A 21639-nucleotide genomic window follows, 5' to 3' on the forward strand; every position below is an offset into this window, starting at 1 on the left:
AAGTCCATATAAAATGGAATTTACAGCCCATGATGGTGAACAAAAACGATCAAACTTTTGTTAGTTTTTGCTTAAAACGAGCAAAAATATCTGCCAATGACAGATATCAATCAAAGGCTAAACAAGATTATTTTTCTTGCCCCATTGGCAGATATATTTGCTGGTTTTAAGCAAACGCTAACAACATTTTGATACCTTTTTTCAGAAAACAAGAATTTATATCTTAAGCCACTTTAGTTACCAAATAAATGCTCCTTGATTCAAGAATTTGTGTACTTCTACTAGAAAACATGGCAAAAATACTTACCAAAAATTTTTTTTTGCAGTGCACTTTTGCTTCATGAAGCTTCAAAATTCTTGTGAAACATTTGTTTTTGAAACAGTGGTTCGGAGCATGTACCAAACTGCCAAAGTCACATGATTTCAGTAAACAAGGCTTCGTTAGCCTGTCATAACTGTTTTAAAATGTTTCAAAATTAAGGGACAAGCTCTCCATAAAACACACAAAACCAGCACTGCAAATAAATAATAATGAATAATAATTAAAAAAAACATTATGCAGCTACTTCATATGAAATGTTTTTATTTTTATTTATTTTTTTAATTATTATTTTTAATGTAGTATACTTTCAAGAAAGCATTTGCAATGGGTTTGTAAAAGCTGTTTTTATGCATGTTTTGGTCTGAGTTTTTGTTGCATATTCTTGAATATGGATATTTTTCGTACAAAAACACATCGATTCGCTACAGGAGGCCTTTGTTCATCCCCCGGAGCCATGCGGGGAACTTTTTAATATAGATGGGCACTTTTTATTTCACTTCTTTTGGATTGATGCATTGCAACTCCAGCTGAGTTCCATTAAACAGCTTGAAAGATCAAAGACATTTTGATTTGGCAAGAATCCACAGATGCAAATATTAAGACTCCAGACTTATCGCTTTTGTTTTCAGGAAAGAATTTTGATTGATCCAGTTGTCTAAGAACTTAAATTTCAAAACTAAAAAAAAAATAAAAAACTTTGTAACTCTTTTCCTATCTTTTTTTTTAAGTGTAAACATCTACCTTTTCTTCATTATTTGCTTTTATTTTATTTGTTGTCCCACCTTAAATACTATAGTGTTTTGAGCCATATTCTAGTATTTACAATCCTTTGTTAATGAATGATGCAGCACACTGTAGTATTGACTAAAGTAAGTGAACTGTGATAAATACTGTTGTATACTTTAGTTTTTACTACAGTAAACTGTAACGTATTGTAGTATAATACACGCTATAGTTGTAGAAAACTTAGTACAGTATTGGGTAAAGTCATTTTTTTGTATTACTATATTTGTTATTTTACCAACTATAGAATTACCATAACAAATTAATTCAAGGGCTTTACGGTTCAAAATCACTGTAGTATTTGCTAAAAAAAAAAAAAATAATTTCTATAATTTATGTTGATGGTTGTATTACTTTTTGTATACTATTTATGAGCATTTAAAAAAGCAATGTATGCGGAACTTCCTTGTCAATAAACGGCCGCGGTCAGCTGATGCTGCGTCACGTGACACGAACGCGGTCATATGACCGTCTGTGTTAACAACACACACACACACACCCACCTATCCATTGTCTCTCTCTCTCTCTCTCTCTCTCTCTCACACACACACACACACACACACACACACGCACACAGAGCTGTGTTCAGAACCGAGCCGCTCACATCTGATACAGAAACCGAGGGAAGATCCAACATCCGGATCCGGTGAGTAACGCTCGATATAAATCACACACACTCATTCATTCAAGTTTTCTGCTAAGTTTCATACAACTATAACTATAAAACACGGAGATTTATTCAGTTATCATTTACACGCTGCAAACAGAGATCCGTGTTGGATTCTATCAGGAAGTGAGTCTAACAGGAAGTCAGAGTCACTCCTACTCATGTTATATGTGTGTAATTAGATTTTTTTTTAAATATAATTTTTACTCTTTACATAAAAAGAGTGTTATTAAATATGATATTGAGTGTGTGTCCTGTGATCTGTGAGGATGTGTGTGTGTGATCTGTGAGTGTGTGTGTGTGTGTGTGTGTGTGTGTGTGTGTGTGAGAGAGTGTGTCAGGTGACTGTCAGGTGTGTTCTTCACGACAGATATTAAACTCAAAAATATTAATGATCAGATTCCAAAAATGTGTAATTAGATTAGGAATTAGAAATATAAGATTAAATTGCATTTTTTAAATACTCATATTCAGATTAGAGTTGCTTGTTTGTTGCTTACATGATAACATATTCACATAAAAACAATGCATTATTATTATTTTTATCTTTTGAGTAAATTAAACCATTGCAATATTTCTTTTTTTTTTAAAGTGTTGTGATTAATTGGTTATTTTAAAATGATTTGTTTTAAATATGACATTATTATGTTTTAGTTAAACTCTCAAGCCCCTCAATGTAATGTTTAATGCACTTTATATTGTTAACAACAACAACTGGAATATATTTTACATTTAATCCTTTAGCAGAGGCTTTTATCCAAAGCGAATTACAAATGAAATCAATCAGCATCAAGAAAAGAGCAATTTTACTTGTATGTTTTTTAGTTTTAATTTGTCTTTAATTTTATCATAAAAAAATAAAACAGAATAGAATATAAAAAGATTAGAGAAGCTAGTGTTAGGTTTTTTTTATGAAAACAAGCAGTTAGTAAAAGACTAGCGTGCATGCCTAAAAGGGAGTTTATTAAAAGTATAATTTTCGTAATTGAAGCTCATTGTAGAGAGTTGACGTACTGAAAACTTCCTGTCAAAGTTAGATTGTGTTTCTTGTCTGGCCTCATCTGCTCACAGTATTCCCCTGGGAATGCATTTATAATAACTATTATAATAATATTAATGATGATGATGACACTGTGTTTCAGAAATGCAGCGCTCAGTAGTTATTTTTGTCCTGGCGTTCTCCGCGGCCGCCTGGGCTCTGGATAACGGGCTGATGAGGACCCCGCCGATGGGATGGTTAGCCTGGGAACGTTTCCGCTGTGACACCGACTGTCTGAACGACCCCGACAACTGCATCAGGTTCATCAGTTAAAGATAATTTACCGCTGAGGTCAAAAGAGCCGTTAGGCTGATTTGAAGATCAGGATAAATTTAACTTATTTTGTCTTCTGTGAAACATGCAAGTATATTCTGTAGCCTCTGAAGGGCAGTACTAAATGAAAAAAACATTTATATTTAGGCGAAGTAAGAATAATGTACACATCTCCATTCTGTTCAAAAGTTTTCACGCCCCAGCTCTTAATGCATGGTTTCTCCTTCTGGAGCATCAGTGAGGGTTTGAATCTTCTGTAATAGTTGTGTTTGAGTCTCTCAGTTGTCCTCAGTGTGAAAAGATGGATCTCAGAATCATACAGTCACTGCTGGAAAGAGTTCAAATACACAAAAATGCTTGAAAACCAAATCATTTGTGGGATCTGGGGGATTTTTCGGAAGAACAGCAGACAGTTTAACTGTTCAGAATGAACAAGAGACTCGTGAACAACTATCACTGAACACAAAACCACACAGCTGTGGATCATTCAGCTAATAACACAGTGTTAAGAGTCAAGGGGGTGAAAACTTTTGAACGACTTCATTTTTATAACTTCAACTCTTATTTTCTCTTGTGGACTCTATGTACACATCTTATCTTAGTCAAGTCAAGACTAAATAAACAATAATCCTCTTATTTTGGTTTTTAATTATTATTACTGTTTGGGTAAAAAAATTTAATTAACCTTGAATTAAAATATTTAGTTTTTTTTTTATATATAATTTTATTATGTGCTTGTTTTACAATTATTTAGGTAATATAATTTAATTAGTTTTTTTTTTTTTTTTTAGTTTTTCTTTCCAGTTTCCAGTATGTGGTCATCTAATATTTTAGAGAAAAGGATAATTTGGCCCCTTGGCTATTAATGACCTATGACATGTTCATGTTAAATAGTTTAATTTTAGTTAACGCTACTGCGGTATGTTTGGCTCAGTGAGCATCTGTTCATGGAGATGGCGGACAGACTGTCGGAGGACGGCTGGAGAGAGCTGGGATACGTCTACATCAACATCGACGACTGCTGGTCCTCAATGCAGAGAGACAGTCAGGGCCGACTGCAGGCCGACCCCAAGAGGTGCTGACCCCTGACCCCAGGGAGTCTGAATGTGCTCCAGCTTCACCTAGGGCCCTATGATTTCTGCGATGTGGAATATCACGGAATTTGCTAAACTTTATATGAATGAATCAAAAGTAGATCATTACACTTTAATCAAATTGTGATATGGAGAAGTATCTGTGAATATTAAACTGTTAATTCATCGCCCCCCTGCTTTCCAAGATATCTGCTGTCAAAAAAACAACAACATCGGTCAATCACTACTAAAATTATTAAAATTAATTTTTAAGGAATAGTCATTTCTTTCATGTTTTGATTAAAAAAAATAAAGTTTAATTTTCAGTAACTAAAAGATAAGTGAAAAATAATGTTTTATGCAATTGTAATTTTCAACCAGAAAACTACACAACATTTCAAAAGGCTTTTTTAAGAATAAATTTGAATTATAATTAGGTTTTTTTTTATTCAAATAGTTCAACATGCTAAAACAAAGAATTTGGAAACAATAAAACATGAGGGAAAAATAAAACATTTCATAGGGCTCTTAACATGTAATTTTTGTAAAACTTTTAATAAATTGATGTGAAATTGTATAAGTTTCATGATTTTAATTCATTAGACATGGTTTTTAATTAGTAATTTTTAATTTAACCATTATAAAGGAGTAAAGAAAAATCAAAACGGAAAAAAACTGAATCCAGAAAATTTGTAAACAAATAAAATGGAATTTGGAAAAAAAACAATTCATAGGGCCCGAAACATGTAATTTTTGTTAAACTTTTAACAAATTGATGTGAAATTGCGTGTTTCGTGGTTTTAAATTAATTAGACATGCTTTTTAATTAATATGATTTAATTTACTCATTAAAAAGGAGTAAAGAAAAATTAAAAAGGGAAAAACGGAATCCAGAAAAATTTACGGAATAAAAATGGAATTTGGGAAGAAAATAAAATGAAATTTGGGGGGAGATAAAATTGATTTTGGTAAAAATAAATTGGAATTTGGGAAAAAATAAAACGGAATTTGGGAAAAAAATTAAATGGAATTTGGGTAAAAAAATAAATCAAAATTTGGGTAAAGAATAAAATGGAATTTGGGAAAAATAAAACGAAATATGGGGAAAAAATAAAACAGAATTTGGGATAAAAAAAAAATTGGGGGGAAAATTGAATGGAATTTGGAGAAAGAATAAAATGCAATTTGGGAAAAATAAAACGGAATTTGGGGGGAAAATAAAATGGAATTTGGAAAATAAAACAACTTTAATTTCTTATTCTATTATCCTATGCACCTGATGTTTCTCCTGCAGGTTTCCGCGAGGCATCGCTCATCTGGCGCAGTACGTTCACGACCGCGGTCTGAAGCTGGGCATCTACGGAGACATGGGCACTCACACCTGCGGTGGATATCCAGGAACCACGCTGGACAAGATCCAGACGGACGCGCAGACCTTTGCTGACTGGGGCGTCGACATGCTGAAGCTGGACGGATGCTACTCCAACTCATCCTACCAGGAACAAGGTCAGACGCTTTAACATCATCACAGTTCAGTCACAGAGACACAGGGTTAAAATCACATTTAACAACAAATAATAATACTCTATATCCATACAGAACACCTAATAAATCATGTGTCTCAGACTCTTTAACACTCAAATCATGTTTCATAAAACATATACATTTGTACTGAAATTGGTTCATGTACTAATATATCACTATTTTTCCTATTCTCCGTCAAATTAAAATAAATGAAAGACAAGTCCAAAAACAATATAGTAAATATATTATAAAATAAATATAAAATAGTAAATATTTTATTCTACATTATTTATATTGTACATTTTCATTTTATACTTTATTTATATTTTTATTTAATTCTATATATGATATTTTGAAACGCATATGCTTTAGTACTTCCAGCTGCTCCCTTAAACAGATCAAATGTGCATCTCACAATCATCTACAACTTATTACAACATAAACAATTATAGAACAAACATAAATATGTCCTCATGTATATTCAGCAGTAGATCATAAGCAGTCTGTTGGTAGCATTGATTGCTTAATAATAACATTAGGTCAGATCATGATTAAGACTTTTATTCATTATCTTCTGTGATTAATTAAATCCAGGTTACCCGATGATGTCAAAGGCCCTGAACGCTACGGGCCGCCCCATTGCCTACTCCTGCAGCTGGCCCGCCTATCAGGGTGGCCTCCCGCCAAAAGTGAGTAGAAAACAGGAAGTGGAAGTGATGTAGAGCTGCACGATTCTGGATAAATTGAGAATCGCGATTTTTTTTTTATTTTTTACTTTTTTTTTGTTTTTGTCTCAAATCATGACTCTCTCACAATTCTGAACTAAAAATAATGTGTGACGAAATATTACTGCTGCAGTCTATTTAAAAGTGTTTAATAAATTATTTTTTTACAGGCACTTGTCGGAGAGAATTTATTTGACAAACGTTATTTAAAGCACCAATACTTTCAAAAGACGATTTTCTCTATTTTGATCGTTATCGTTGACATTAGGGTTTCTATCCAAACTATAAACTTTCCTCCCAGTATTTCTGTGATAATATGAATGCCTGTAAAGCCCCGTTCACACCGAGAACGATAACTATACAGATAACGATATTAGCGTCCACAGCAGTAAACGATACCGTCTGTTTATTCTAAGTGCACGCTCGTCTGCAGCTTTAAATCCTCGAGCTCGTTTCAGCAGGATTGATTCTGATTGGCTGTCAATGTTTTTATCGTTCATTAGCTGAAATCTTTTTTGTCTGAAAGTGATTCCAATATCGTTTATCGTTTATCGTTTATCGGTGCCTTTATCGTTATAGCTGTGGTGTGGACTCTGCTATACATTTATATTGAGAATGTTTTTTAGAACTATATCTTTATCGTTATCTTTAAAGTTATTGTCCTTGATGTGAACGCGCCTAAAGAAAGTAATAATACTTTATAGTATATAGTATTATATTGTAGTATTATTATAGTATTTACCTGTTTTGGCTCTGAACATGGTAAGACTTTTTCAAAGATTTACAGACTAATCGTGGTCATTTAGGAATGAGTGGGTATTTAAATCGAGATTGCGAACAATTAATAGTGCAACTCTAAATGTAACGTAATGTAGCAACATGCTAGTCACTTGTTAATCATGCTAACAACGTGCTAGTAATATACTAATCATGCTAGAAGCATTCTAGCAACATGCTAACAACAAAATAATTACAGATCATGCTAGAAACATGATTAGCAACATGTGACTGCATGCTAATCGTGTTAGCAACATGCTAATCATGGTAAATATGTTGATCATGCTAACCTAAATGTTAGCAACATGTTAATTACATGTTAGTAATCCTAGAAATCATGCTAGAAATATGATGGGCAACATGCTAGCAACATGCTAACTTAATGCTAATCATGCTAGCAACATGCTAATCATCTAATCTATCTAACATTTACAGCTGCTGTAAACTTTCAGGCCAGGCTTTCAAGCCAACCTAAAGTTTGTTTTGAACTTTTAGTCTAGTTGTCCATTCGAGCTGTGTTTGTTGCGTCTCAGGTGAACTACACGCTGCTGGGTCAGATCTGTAACCTGTGGAGGAACTATGATGATATCCAGGACTCATGGAAAAGTGTGCTGAGCATCGTCGACTGGTTCTTTGATAATCAGGACGTCCTGCAGCCAGCAGCTGGACCGGGTCAGTGGAACGACCCCGACATGGTGAGCGCATTCAAACACAGTACTCTAGATGGCGCAGTCCAATAGATCTAACTCAATTTGACCTAATGACATCATTATCAACACATGACACAGCTGATTGGTTCTCTCCTGTATCAATAGCCAATGAGCTCGCTGCTCAACATTACAAAATATGTCTAGTCCTTGTTGTAGCAGTGCAGCTACCTCCACAAATTCAAAAGTAAATGACCCAAATTTGATTATTCACTGAGGATCTCTAGTGTTTTAATCATGATTTCCTCCTCAGCTGATCATTGGAGACTTCGGCCTCAGCATGGACCAATCGCGTGCTCAGATGGCTCTGTGGGCGATCATGGCCGCGCCCCTCTTCATGTCTAACGATCTGCGTACGATCAGCAGCGGCGCTCGCGCAATCCTGCAGAATAAAATCGCCATCGGCATCAATCAGGACCGCTTGGGCATCCAGGGCAGACGCCTGATCAAAGTGAGACGGCTTTCAGTCTTTTAAACCAACAAATATAATCGTCTCTATCCTTAAATAAAAATAAAAAGAACAATTTATATAGTAAAACTTTTTTTATGAGTTGCGCTTGTTACTATATTACCATCTTTTTAGGATTAGCTACTGGATTATTTATTGATTTAAATAATATTGTAGTCAGTTTGTCATCAGTTTATTCAAATTTTGTTAATATTTTGTTAATGCATTAAACTGACAGCCCTGATTATTTCACATTATTATATTTGTTTTTAATCACTTTAGTAGCTGTTAGGATTATATACTGTATTAAGTAATTTTAATTATTTCTATTTTTAATTAATTTATTTTAGTATTTTTATTAGTAAAATGTATTTCCAGTAATGTTTTCATGATTTTTTGTTATTATTTAATACATTAATCTTTTTATAATTGTATTAACTGACTGATCGTAGGCTGCTGATTAGTTTAGTGTCATTGGTGTGTTTTTGTGGCACTGGTTCTGTCAGGAGAAGAGCGGGATCGAGGTGTTCTGGCGGCCGCTGGCTAAAGGATCCAGCGCTCTGGTGTTCCTCAGCAGGAGATCTGATATGCCTTATCGCTACAAGACGTCTCTGAAGGAGCTGAGCTACAAGACTGGAGTGTATGAGGTGAGCTCCAGCATCAGCATCAGCATCAGCTCTGATCAGCGCAGGTGATTCATGCACGTCTCTTTCTCTCTCTCAGGTGTACGACGTGTTTTCGGAGCAGCTCTTGCCTCAGATGAAGGACAGCACTGAGTTTGTTGTGTCCATCAATCCATCCGGTGCGGTCATGTGGTACGTCAATCCTGTAGCCGAGTGGTGGAAGGAGGCGGAGCCTGGGCGGTTCAGCGAGAAGCTGATTGGGCCAAAGTTCCATCAGCATGATAATGAGGTCGACGCCCCTCTAGTGCTTTAAGCTCCGCCCATCAGGAACGAGCGACACACTCAGGAATATCACTTGATTTCCTCTTTAAATGTTTTCTTGTGTGATTTTTTTTTTTTAAAGGTCTGTTTTTACCGAATGACGTTTAAGTTTTGAATGAATTGAATTTTTTCAAATTTTCGCTAATTTGTGCACATTCAAGTTTTAAGTCATTTTAGTACGTATAAAGCAAGATGTTCAAATTATGATGCTTTTGTTGAGGTGTATGTATGTATGAGAGTGTAAGAGCATATAAATTGTCAGTGTTATCAATTTTGGTCCTGAACTAGGTTAGAAGCGCATTAAAAATAACAATACATTTTCATATTAATAAGATCATTTACACTGTTCCAAATTTCCCTAAGAAATCTTTTAAAATGAGTTTGTCAACAGTTTCTGAACATACCTAATGACATCTATTCTTGTAAATGAGTTGCCTCTATGATGATTTACTTATTTTGTGTTATTTTGTCAATACACCTGATTTTATAACTTTGGCTGTCACTTTTAATGCAATAAAATCAAATAAATTGTTGTAAAAGCCACTGCTGTATAGACTAGATTCATGTTTCTGACCAACACACCTTTATAGTACACATTACAAATACACATTTAAAGTAAAAAATAAACTGTAACAGCGACACCTGCTGGACAAAAGCTGTCAATACAACGAGAACACACACACACACACACACATATATATATATATACACCGATATATTAAAGGTCAGTGATAATGACACCTTTTACAGAGAAATAGAAAATGTTTTCTTGAACGTGAAATCCATCCATTTGAATCAAATCATTAAATATGAAGCGTGTGTGTCATTAATTAAATTGTGGTGCTTGTTTCATGTATTTTATGAGACACACGTGTTTGTCATTAAAGGGATGGTTTCACCCAGAAATTAAAATGAACCCACTACCCTCAAGGGCAAGACATCCTAGATGTATAGGACATTATTCTTTCAGAAGAATCCAATCTGAGTTATATTAAAACTTTTCCTGGCTCTTCCAAGTTTTATAATGGCTTTGTGCTCCAGGGTCACATGTTGTACTGTATGGTTATAGACCGGTTCATCAAAGCAATAGCCCTCTGGCGGTGAAACAGCCCTATGACGTCACGAAGCATCGTTTGCTAAAGTAACGGGATTTGTCGATACCGAATCACTGATTCAAAACAACAGATTCAAAGTTTGTACCATCATGCAGCAGTTTCGTACCATCGTGCAGCATCGATTAACCATTTCTCGCAGTTTAAACTAAAGTCTAGATAGAAGGTACCCACTCCGTGCTTCGAAACTGTTGCGAATCATTTGCTTCGAACCAACGTTTTTGAGTGTGTATAGAATTTGCAAAGTCACGTAATTAGTTTCTAAATTTTAGTGATGGGGCGATGATGAATCACAGCGCTGTGTTTGTTTTTTACCTGATCTCGAATTATTTTTATAAAATTGTTGACATTTTTAATTTGAATCATTTGTGCAATTCAAAGGAAGACACATTCTAGTATCTTACTGCTAAATAAACAAAATAAGCACTGCAAATTAATAAACAAACAGATATTATACTGACACTTATTATTGCGTTTAATTATACTTTCAATAAAACATATGCAATGGGTTTGTAAAAGCTGTTATTGTTGCATGATTTACAGTTTTGACCAGCAGGCGTCACCAGCGCGTGGCGTTTCGAGTGATTCGAAACAGTGAATCATTCTGCAAAATTGTTCAGTTGATTCAAAGCTTCGAAAAGATTCATTTTTCCCATTAACTGCTTGCTTGCAGGTATGTTGTTTCCTAAACCTAAAGCGCATTTCATATGGTTTTACCATAATATTTAATAAAGTTCTGAACTCAAAATAACGTGTTTTAAAAATGGACACTCCCGCCCAAATCACGCGTCATCCGACTAATCAAACAAACAATGGCTGTCTGGAACACTCATACTAATTTTTTAATTACTACACTAAAACGGTGCAAACTATTATGACTCCCACAGCTATAACGTTCACGTTGACACTCACCTTGAAGTCGCTAACCTGCTTCATTCTCGGAAACGCGCATGCGCGACCTGCCGCCATCTTTGGTCACGTGCGCTCACGTCCACATCAGCTCGAGCCAGTAAAATAGTCATGCTCTATTATTACTTCATTTGCTGTAACATAACGACTTTTTTGGATGCTGGATTTATGAGAGTTTATTTAAAGATGTGATTCAATCATCACAGTCATTCTTGATTTAATAAAGTTTAAATATTTGTAATGGAAACAAGAAAAAAGTACTGATGAACATAATTTCTTGTGCAGTTTGAGCCTTTTTGCATCAAATTATTGGAAAAGATTCACACAGCAGACATGCAAGAAGAGGAACAGCAGACTGTTTGAAGTCCACATGGACTGAGGTCTACAGACGTCATTTATTCATCACACAAAACGACTCATTTCCAGCTCAATAGAATACGTACTCAAATGTTTATTTTTTCCCAAATGAACACACATTAAACTGTGGATTGCTCGGCTACTTGAAGTCACACGATTCACAAGAATGGCACCAAAAGACAAACGAATTCTGACATGAATGAAAGAAAACCCATCAAGTGAAGCCCGTTCTGGAGAGAGAGTTTCAATCAGTTCATTGAAAACACAATACAGAGTTTCTTTAGTTTCAGTATTTACAGCTCGACGCTTGGTTGATATGACATCTCTGCATCTGTAAAGACATTTGTAAACTCACTGGTGTCTGGCGGAACAGGCAAACGTGAAACGTACACTCTTGAGCTCTAAACCTAAAGATTAGACTAATCTCGCGTCTGTCATTTTGCAGCATGCATCGTTCAGCGAACACAACGGAGTCAGTGTCAGATTCAGCAGCAGCGAGCGATTCGGTCTGAACTGTGCAAAAACCCCGCTCCAGTGAACATCCAGACGCTTGCAGATGAAGCCCAGCTTTAGCAGAAATCACAGAAGCGCAGCCTCTCTACACACAGCAACACATACGATCTTCTGCATCTGTCCTTTACACCCAGAGCAGATGGTCAGTGTGTGGCAGTGATCAAAGGCCGTCAGGTTCGAACCGTGTTTACATGTGCATGCCAACAGGAGGATCCGGTTCTGCATTCTCCTCTGGAGACATAGAAACTAACACTAGTACAGACAGAGTGCGATATAAACTCACGAAACACACTTTACACGCATCCAGATGCTCCTGAGATTCACACACTACAGACGAGATGCGGACGGAGGCGGCGTGGGTCCGGTGCTGCGGCGTTCTCCTGCGATCTGCAGAGACGGGAGAACACGCAGCTCGTTTAAGGCATCGGATTGGTTCCGTCGTTCGTCCGCTAAATAAGAGCTTGTATGGGAGTAAATGAGTGAAGGGTTCTGCTCCGCGGCCGCCGCTCGGTTGGGATCTGGTGTTGATGAAGCACGTCTGTCAACACTGATGTGAGGAGCGTCGGACCTGGAGGAAAACAGAGCGGACACTAAAACCAGAATCAGCATATGTGTTCCTTGACAGATGATATTAAATGAAATATTATAGATAGGTGTATTAAATATTAAGATAGAAATATTAAAAAGATATATAAAACAAATTCCCAGCTAGATGCCCAGGCATCATTTTTCATTTTCATTTATTTAAATTGATGCACTAAAATAACACACTAAAACTGAAATAAAAGAAGAGCATCCATCCATCCACCGACTCATTTATCCTTCCATCCATCCATCCATCCATCATCCATCCATCATCTATCCATCATCCATCCATCCACCGACCCATCTATCCCTCCATCCATCCATCTATCCACTGACCCATCCATCCATCTATCCACCGACCCATCCGTCCATCCACTGACCCATCTATCCCTCCATCCATCCATCCATTCATCCATTCATCCATCCATCATCCATCTATCCTTCCATATATCCCTCATCCCTCCATCCATCCATCATCCATCCATCCATCCATCCACCAACCCATCTATCCTTCCATCCATCATCCATTCATCCACCGACCCATCTATCCCTCATCACTCCATTCATCCATCCATCTATCTATCCCTCATCCATCCACCGACCCATCTATCCTTCCATCCATCCATATATCTATCCACAGATCCATCCATCCATCCATCATCCATCCATCCATCCATCCATCCACTGACCCATCTATCCCTCCATCCATCCATCATCCATCCATCCAACCACTGACCCATCTATCCCTCCATCCATCCATCCATCCATCATCCATCCATCCATCCATCCATCCATCCACTGACCCATCTATCCCTCCATCCATCCATCCATCCATCATCCATCCATCCACTGACCCATCTATCCCTCCATCCATCCATCCATCCATCCATCCATCCATCCATCAATCATTCATCCATCATCCATCCATTCACCGACCCATCTATCCATTCATCCATCATCCGTCCATCCATCTCTCCCAGACCCATCTATCCCTCCATCCATCCATCCATCCATCATTCATCCATCATCCATCCATCCATCCATCCATCATCCATCCATCCATCCATCCACTGACCCATCTATCCCTCCCTCCATCCATCCATCATTCATCCATCATCCATCCATTCACCGACCCATCTATCCATCCATCCATTATTCATCCATCCATCCACCCTAACACCCACCCCTCTATCTATCCATCCATCCATCCATTTGTATATATTATTCATATTCATATTAATTTTGAGGTCTCACTTCATTAGGACTTGCTGACATTCTCGTAGATGACGTCGCTTGTGTGCGTCTGCTGCTTCTTCTTTTTCCACATAAGTAGGACACACTGATGGATGAATACGTACTGCTCCTGCACACACACACACACACACTGAGTTTAAAAGTCTAAATAATTTTTTATCCAGTGGTGCAAACAAGCTTCCATAGATTCATCTAAATCTTCTTAAAAGAGAAAACAGAGTTAAGACATTGCAAGCAGCTGTAAGAATGTTCTCAAGTGAAATTCTCAAAGTTCTTAAATATTTTCTTGTGAACATTTATTTGACTAGTCACTGATTTACTGAAAAACACTGAAAAAAAACACATTAAGTTGCATTAATGTTATATTGTTATGTTTAATTACAACAATTAACTTGAAACAACCTAAAAAATCAATTTAAATATCACCCATTTGAGGACTTGGGACACTTTGGACATTATTCTAACTTTAAGAGCCTATTTACAATCATTTTCAAAAAGATTCTTTGAAAGAATTTAAATTCTTATTCAGTTTTGTTTTAAGAACAATCTTAAGACAAACAGAAGAGTATTCATAAGACATATGTTGTATTTGGGAATATAAAATATTCTTAACATTTTTCTAGAATAAATTTGATTCAGTTTCTGGTTCAGGTTCGGTTTCTGGATCTGATTCGGCTTCTGGTTCAGTTTCTGGTTCAGATTCAGTGTTTGGTTCTGAATCTGATTTGGTTTCTGTTTCTGGTTCAGATTCAGTGTTTGGTTTTGGATCTGATTCGTATTCAAGTTACGGTTCAGATTCAGTGTTTAGTTCTGGATCCGATTTGGTTTCTGGTTCTGGTCCAGATTCAATGTTTGGTTCGGGATCTGATTCAGTTTCTGGTTCTGGTTCAGATTCAGTGTTTGTTTCTGGATTTGATTCGGTTTCTATTTCTGGTTCAGTGTTTGGTTTTGGATCTGATTCGTATTCAAGTTACGGTTCAGATTCAGTGTTTAGTTCTGGATCCGATTTGGTTTCTGGTTTTGGTCCAGATTCAATGTTTGGTTCGGGATCTGATTCAGTTTCTGGTTCTGGTTCAGATTCAGTGTTTGTTTCTGGATCTGATTCGGCTTCTGGTTCAGTTTCTGGTTCAGATTCAGTGTTTGGTTCTGAATCTGATTTGGTTTCTGTTTCTGGTTCAGATTCAGTGTTTGGTTCTGGATTTGATTTGGTTTCTGGTTCAGGTTCAGTGTTTGGTTCTGAATCTGATTTGGTTTCTGTTTCTGGTTCAGATTCAGTGTTTGGTTTTGGATCTGATTCGTATTCAAGTTACGGTTCAGATTCAGTGTTTAGTTCTGGATCCGATTTGGTTTCTGGTTCTGGTCCAGATTCAATGTTTGGTTCGGGATCTGATTCAGTTTTTTGGTTCTGGTTCAGATTCAGTGTTTGTTTCTGGATTTGATTCGGTTTCTATTTCTGGTTCAGTGTTTGGTTTTGGATCTGATTCGTATTCTAGTTACGGTTCAGATTCAGTGTTTAGTTCTGGATCCGATTTGGTTTCTGGTTCTGGTCCAGATTCAATGTTTGGTTCGGGATCTGATTCAGTTTCTGGTTCTGGTTCAGATTCAGTGTTTGTTTCTGGATTTGATTCGGTTTCTATTTCTGGTTCAGTGTTTGGTTTTGGATCTGATTCGTATTCAAGTTACGGTTCAGATTCAGTGTTTAGTTCTGGATCCGATTTGGTTTCTGGTTTTGGTCCAGATTCAATGTTTGGTTCGGGATCTGATTCAGTTTCTGGTTCTGGTTCAGATTCAGTGTTTGTTTCTGGATTTGATTCGGTTTCTGTTTCTGGTTCAGTGTTTGGTACTAGATCTGATTCAGTTTCTAGTTTAGATAGAGTGTTTGGTTCTGGTTTTGATTTGGGATCTGGTTCGGGTTCAGTGTTTGGTTCTGGCTTTGATCAAGGTTCTGGTTCTGGTTCAGTGTTCGGTTCTGGATCTGATTTGGTTTCTGGTTCCGGTTCTGTACCTCAGTTTGGACCATGGAGAGCCGGTGTGAGCGCATGTCTGACACCAGTCCCAAGACGTCCACATACTCATGTTCCTGAATGTGCTGCATCAACCGGTCCAGAGCGATGAAGGTGCCGGTGCGACCCACTCCAGCACTAACACACACAGACACACACATACACACTCATCAGTGTTTGTTCCATTATACTTTGTCAGTAACACTGGTGAAGGGTGGAAGAAAAACCACAAGCAGGAATCAATAAGACGACCGTGAGCCGCAGTGATTCCAGTCTGTGCAACTCAGTGGTTCTCAAACTTTTTGATCGCACCCCCTTTAAACCTATAAAAATCTGGCACCACCTCCCCGGAATTCCCTTCCTACCTGAGCCTATCAAATAAGCTCAATAAACAGTTTTAGATTTTTTTTTTATTTAAAAACCTGCATCACTTGAAACATTAAAATAATAACATACAGACAATAACAATTTTCTCTAATTTTTAGTGGGTTTCATGTTGTCTGCTGCCAGTGTTTTAAGGCATAGGAAATGACTTTCCTCCTCACCAAGGACATTAAACACAGTGTCTACATGTTAGCGGAGTGTATGATTGCGATGACTGGAGATTTTCTCTTAATAATAGATTACATTTTCCATTTGTTTCTCGGCAAACCCTACTGTATGCCCTCAGAACACTTGGAATATGGAACGAGTTGCATGGAATAATTTTTATGACATTTGAATCCTTTTTGTAAAAAGATTAAAGAAGTTTACAATTCATTAAATGAACAAGAGCAAGCATTTTTTACATTGTCTTCTCTTGTGATCCAAAAAAATAGTTGACAAATCAGGTTGACCAATTATTTACTTAAGTTGTGAAGGGGTAAATAAATGTATAACCTATGAGAGAGAGAGAGAGAGAGAGAGAGAGAGAGATAAAGAGCATATACTGTAGTTGTGTTGGGGCCCATACCTGAATTTTGCTTAGGGCCCCAAAATCACTAAGTCCGCCCCCCATTTTGAGAACCACTGGTGTAGCTGGAGTGACTCCTGTACCACAGACTCTCACATCAGCACCGGAGTCTCACCTGCAGTGGACCACGATGGGCCCTTTGGTCCTGTTGACCTGCTGCCGTACGATCTGAACGAACTGTAAGATGCTCTCGATGGCGTTGACTGTCGGAACGCCGTGATCTGGCCACGAGGTGTAGTTAAAGTGCAGAACGTCTTGAGTTTCATCAGCCTGCAGAAGCCAGAAATACACAGAACATCAGACAGGAACAACACCAGCGTACTGACAACTCTCTTCACAACATCTATTTATATATCCATTTGTATCTAAACATCACCCATCCACCCCTCCATCATCCATCCACCTATATATCATTCATGCACCCACACACCCATCCATGCATTTATCATCCATCCACCCATTCCTTAATTTATCCACCCATCTACCCACCCATCTATCATCCATCCACCCACCCCTCAATCATCCATCCACCTATCTATCATTCATGCATCCATCCATTTATCCATCCACCCACCCATCATCCATCTATCCACCATACATCCATCCACCCCTCCTCCATCAGCCATCTATCCACTCATCAATCCATTCACCTATCTATCATTCATCCCTCCGTTCATTCATCCACCCACCTACCCATCAATCCATTTATCCAGTATCCACCCACCCACCCATCATCCATTCACCTATCTATTATTCATGCATCACTTCATTCCTCAATACATCCACCGACCCATCTATCATCCATCCATCCATCCATCAATTTATCCGTCCATCCTCCCTTCCACCCACCTATCATCCATCCATCCATACATCCATCTGTTCATCCACTCAAACACCCATCCATCCATTTATACATCAATCATCCATCCATCCATACATCCATCTGTTCATCCATTCAAACACCCATCCATCCATTTATACATCAATCATCCATCCATTTGTCTATACATTCACCCATCTATCCACTCACCAATCTATCATTGAATCATTCATCCATCCATCAATTTATCCGTCTATTCACCCTTCCACTCACCTATCATCCATCCATCCATACATCTGTTCATCCACTCAAACACCCATCCATCCATTCATTTATACATCAATCATCCATCCATTTGTCCATACATTTACCCATCTATCCACTCACCTATCTATCATTCATCCCTCCATTCAAACATTCATTCATTCATCCATCCAATTATCCACTCATCCAGGGTTATGGCTGGTTGTGTTAGTTGTGTTCCTCACGTATCCCAGTCTGAAGTTTCTGACGGTCCACTCGGGCGAGTCTGTCTCCGACAGCATCTCCACCGTAATCTCTCCGTACGCCACGGGCTCCTCGGTGAACGGCCAGTAGTGGTCACACTTCACCTGCACAGGAAGCACATGCTCTCGTTAACATCTGGCCATTTCTGTATGATGTCACAGCCGTAACGGAGCGATTGCAATGGGAACTGACCCTCCTGCGCTCGTTACACTGGGTCAGCATGACGATGATGTGAGACTTCTGCTGCAGGACCATCTTCCAGAAATCGTTCCTGGTATCGGGCAGCGGCCCCTGTGTGGCGATGAACTCATGCGGAGAGTTATAGCCCTGAACACACACCACCACACAAATGAGACACTCCATAACCGACTGCGAACAACTCTTCTCTAATCGCTGATACTGACGAGATACTCACGGGAATAAAGTTTGCATTGATGTAATCAGAGCCTTCATCGTTGTGCAGAGAGATCAGCTTCACTCGACTGAAATCATCTGTGACCAAACATGCATTTATTCACATTTATTTTAGTTTGAATCAATTCAACATCAAGTTAAACTAAATGAATATGGAAAGTTGATTTTAAATGTTATTTCAAATAACCAATTTTTTTTATAGTTTTAGTTTAATTAACTACTGATGTTTCCATCCACCTATTTTTACGCGCATTTTGGTGTATCGCATAAAAATAAACAAAATTGTAAATACGTAAATTCTAAAAATACACCTTAACCGCTCAACTACGTAGGATAAATCTCTGATCCGGTAAGAAAACACGCACATAAATGACGATAGAAACATTTACCGAATAAATTCCTTGATGCGCATCAAAAAACACGTGACTTCTCAAATACTAGTTTTGTCATTCTAAAATCCTCGGGGGAAAGTCTCGTCAAAGTACCTCGTTATAATTAACTCCCAGAACAAAAGGCTCTGAAAATAGGATAACATGACAGCTTTTTAATCTGCACGCTTTTGCTTTTTGCTCTCTTCAACTCCCTGGATGGAAACGGTGCTTTATTCGCAAATGTTTTATTCGATATTCCAATTATGCGCGTAAGTTAACTTCGTAGCTTTGGATGGAAACATAGCTCTTGATAGCCCTGTGTTGGACTTTGAAAGTGGGCCAATCAGAAGAGCGTTGCTATGTCTACAGTGGGCGGGGCTTCTCACAGGGCAGGATGTTGGTGTAGCGGTTCTTGGGTCTGTTGACGGGCAGATCGGCCGCTTCATGAGACAGATCCAGACCCACGCTCTTCAGCTCCTGACAGAAACACAAAGCAAACAGATTAATCGCACGGCTGATGCTAAAAGGCGAGTGTTCACGTGTTCTGCAGCGAGTGTGATTTACCTCGAACTGCAGCGAGAACTTGTACGCCGAATCTTTGCTCATGTCTTTGATGTAAGCATCGAAATCACTGAGCTGAACTGGACTGAAGACACACACATCGTCACATCAAACGGAGAAACTAAATCATAAATCAATAAAGTCAACTCTAGGGATGTAATGATATTATCAGTATAATAGCAAAACTGTCTCGATATCATCTTGGTCACATGATATGAACATCATATGAAACTATAGGATTTCAGTTCAAATGAACTACACTTTTCAAAAAGAAGCGCACATTTCGTTCAGACGATCAGCTTGTGATCTGGTGTGTCTCAGAACGGCTTCGTTCACACTGAATGAATGCAGTCAACTCGTTTATTTCACGTTCTGTGAGTTTAGCACGTGTTTAAAGTAAATTAATGCACTTAACAGACTTATAATGCATCCATGCTAACATTTTTTACGTAACGTGTTCCCTGGGAATCGAACCCACAACCTTTTGCGCTGCTAATGCAATGCTCTACCACTAAGCCACAGGAACACAAAAAATTCAACAGACAGCAGATGATTACAGCGTTTCTCTAGATTTGAAATGAGATTTGTAAGCTTGTTTTCACTGAAGCTTGAGTTCTCCTTCAAATTTAAAGCTCTTCCGCAGTTTCTGTAAAACAAAAAGCTTAAAGTGCTTTCAATGAATGCAGTCCAGATTCAAAATATATCTTTCAAGTGTCATTTATTTTACAGGGCTTTTACTGTCATTATAATTCTATTCTAATTTGTTTGGCTTCCTAAAACCAGTGTAATTTAGACTAAGACAGTATATCACAAATAAAAAGAGGGTCGAGTCTCCTTTAACATTAAGCAATTCACTGTCTTTCTTCTGACTTACGGGGCATGGGTTGCAACTCTCAAAGTGCATTAGATAGAATAATTTAATGTACAAAATGTAAATTTGTTTCCCAAGTTCTTCACTAGTATTTATTTATTTTGTATATGGCATTAAATATCGCACTGTGGAGTTCATATCGTGTATCGTATTATGAGATTTTGATATCGTTACATCCCTAGTCCACTCACACATCATATCAGCGGATGTCTTTACCTGGTTAGTTTCCTCTTCTTCAGCGCTGTTTTGCTCCTGCGGGTGAAACACAGATAGTCTGAGATCAAACCTCATCAGAACACAACAAACTGCATCTCTACTAATAAACATTCCTCAAATCCTACAAACTAAACATGCATTTCCAGGCAGACGGAGCTTCAGTGCTGGCGTGCATCTGAAACCACAGATAATAACTCACATTCACTCATTCTGGAGCATTTAAACCATTAATCAAGGTCTTTTATTAACTGTTGTTATTTGAGCAGCATGATTTTTATTTATATATTAGTTTATAATTTATATATATATATACATATATATTAGTGCTGTCAAATCGCGATTAATCGCATCCAAAATAAAAGTTTTTGTATAATATGTGAGTGTGTACTGTGTATATTTATTATGTATATAGATATATACACACACGTGCATATATATATATATTTAAAAAAATATGTATTTTATATATTATTTAAATTTATATCAAATAAAAATGTTAAAATAATTATTCATATTTTCAAAATATATACAGTATGTACGTGTGTATTTATATATAAAATTTTTATAAATAAAATAAATTTATGCATTTAGCAGACGCTTTTATCCAAAGCGACTTACAGTGCATTCAGGCTAACAATTTTTATTTTATTTTATTTTGTTTACATTAGCACAAACAAATTATTTTCTGTGGAGACCGAGGGCACGTCGCAGCACTCGTATCAAACCTGGAATATTTATTCAGGAAATCAAGCGGAAAAGGAAAAGAAAGAACAGAGCAAATCGGCTCAAGTCTCTCGATTTATAATCTGCATTCAGTCGGACTCAGAATCAAACATGCAGACCGCGAGAGCGAGCGTCATGCGTTAGTGTCATGCGTCGAGACGCTGTTAAACACAGACAAGAGCACAGATG

General features: G+C 37.5%; 2 protein-coding genes across 5 annotated transcripts in view; one reads left to right on the forward strand and one right to left on the reverse strand.

Annotated features, from left to right (window-relative positions):
- Nucleotides 1–1590: 1590 nt before the first annotated feature.
- Nucleotides 1591–9410, forward strand: naga (N-acetylgalactosaminidase, alpha). Its single transcript, XM_059510509.1, has 9 exons — nucleotides 1591–1744; nucleotides 2914–3071; nucleotides 4019–4159; nucleotides 5452–5663; nucleotides 6276–6370; nucleotides 7717–7878; nucleotides 8144–8341; nucleotides 8845–8985; nucleotides 9062–9410. Exons 2-9 carry the CDS (start codon nucleotides 2917–2919, stop codon nucleotides 9272–9274), a joined length of 1317 nt encoding a protein of 438 aa, XP_059366492.1. The 5' UTR covers nucleotides 1591–1744; nucleotides 2914–2916; the 3' UTR covers nucleotides 9275–9410.
- Nucleotides 9411–11661: 2251 nt separating this feature from the next.
- The window catches only part of ptpro (protein tyrosine phosphatase receptor type O), a 42324-nt gene continuing 32346 nt past the window's right edge, over nucleotides 11662–21639 (reverse strand). For all 4 annotated transcript variants that reach the window (XM_059510514.1, XM_059510512.1, XM_059510513.1 and 1 more), the window contains 10 exons: nucleotides 20728–20763; nucleotides 19644–19725; nucleotides 19466–19556; nucleotides 18710–18786; nucleotides 18487–18621; nucleotides 18276–18398; nucleotides 17083–17237; nucleotides 16018–16153; nucleotides 14013–14121; nucleotides 11662–12741 (listed from right to left, as the gene is read on the reverse strand). In XM_059510514.1, the coding sequence (XP_059366497.1) occupies nucleotides 14017–14121; nucleotides 16018–16153; nucleotides 17083–17237; nucleotides 18276–18398; nucleotides 18487–18621; nucleotides 18710–18786; nucleotides 19466–19556; nucleotides 19644–19725; nucleotides 20728–20763 (940 nt within the window). In that variant the 3' untranslated portion in view covers nucleotides 11662–12741; nucleotides 14013–14016. The remainder of the gene's footprint in view (nucleotides 12742–14012; nucleotides 14122–16017; nucleotides 16154–17082; nucleotides 17238–18275; nucleotides 18399–18486; nucleotides 18622–18709; nucleotides 18787–19465; nucleotides 19557–19643; nucleotides 19726–20727; nucleotides 20764–21639) is intronic.

Source organism: Carassius carassius, chromosome 26 (genome assembly GCF_963082965.1).
Source record: "Carassius carassius chromosome 26, fCarCar2.1, whole genome shotgun sequence".
Taxonomy (NCBI): Eukaryota; Metazoa; Chordata; class Actinopteri; order Cypriniformes; family Cyprinidae; genus Carassius; species Carassius carassius.

Coding starts and splice junctions, on each gene's coding strand:
- naga (XM_059510509.1), top strand. CDS start 2,917: ATGCAGCGCTCAGTAGTTATTTTTGTCCTGGCGTTCTCCGCGGCCGCC. Junction 7,879..8,143: donor AGTGGAACGACCCCGACATG/GTGAGCGCATTC, acceptor TTTCCTCCTCAG/CTGATCATTGGAGACTTCGG. Junction 8,986..9,061: donor ACAAGACTGGAGTGTATGAG/GTGAGCTCCAGC, acceptor TCTCTCTCTCAG/GTGTACGACGTGTTTTCGGA.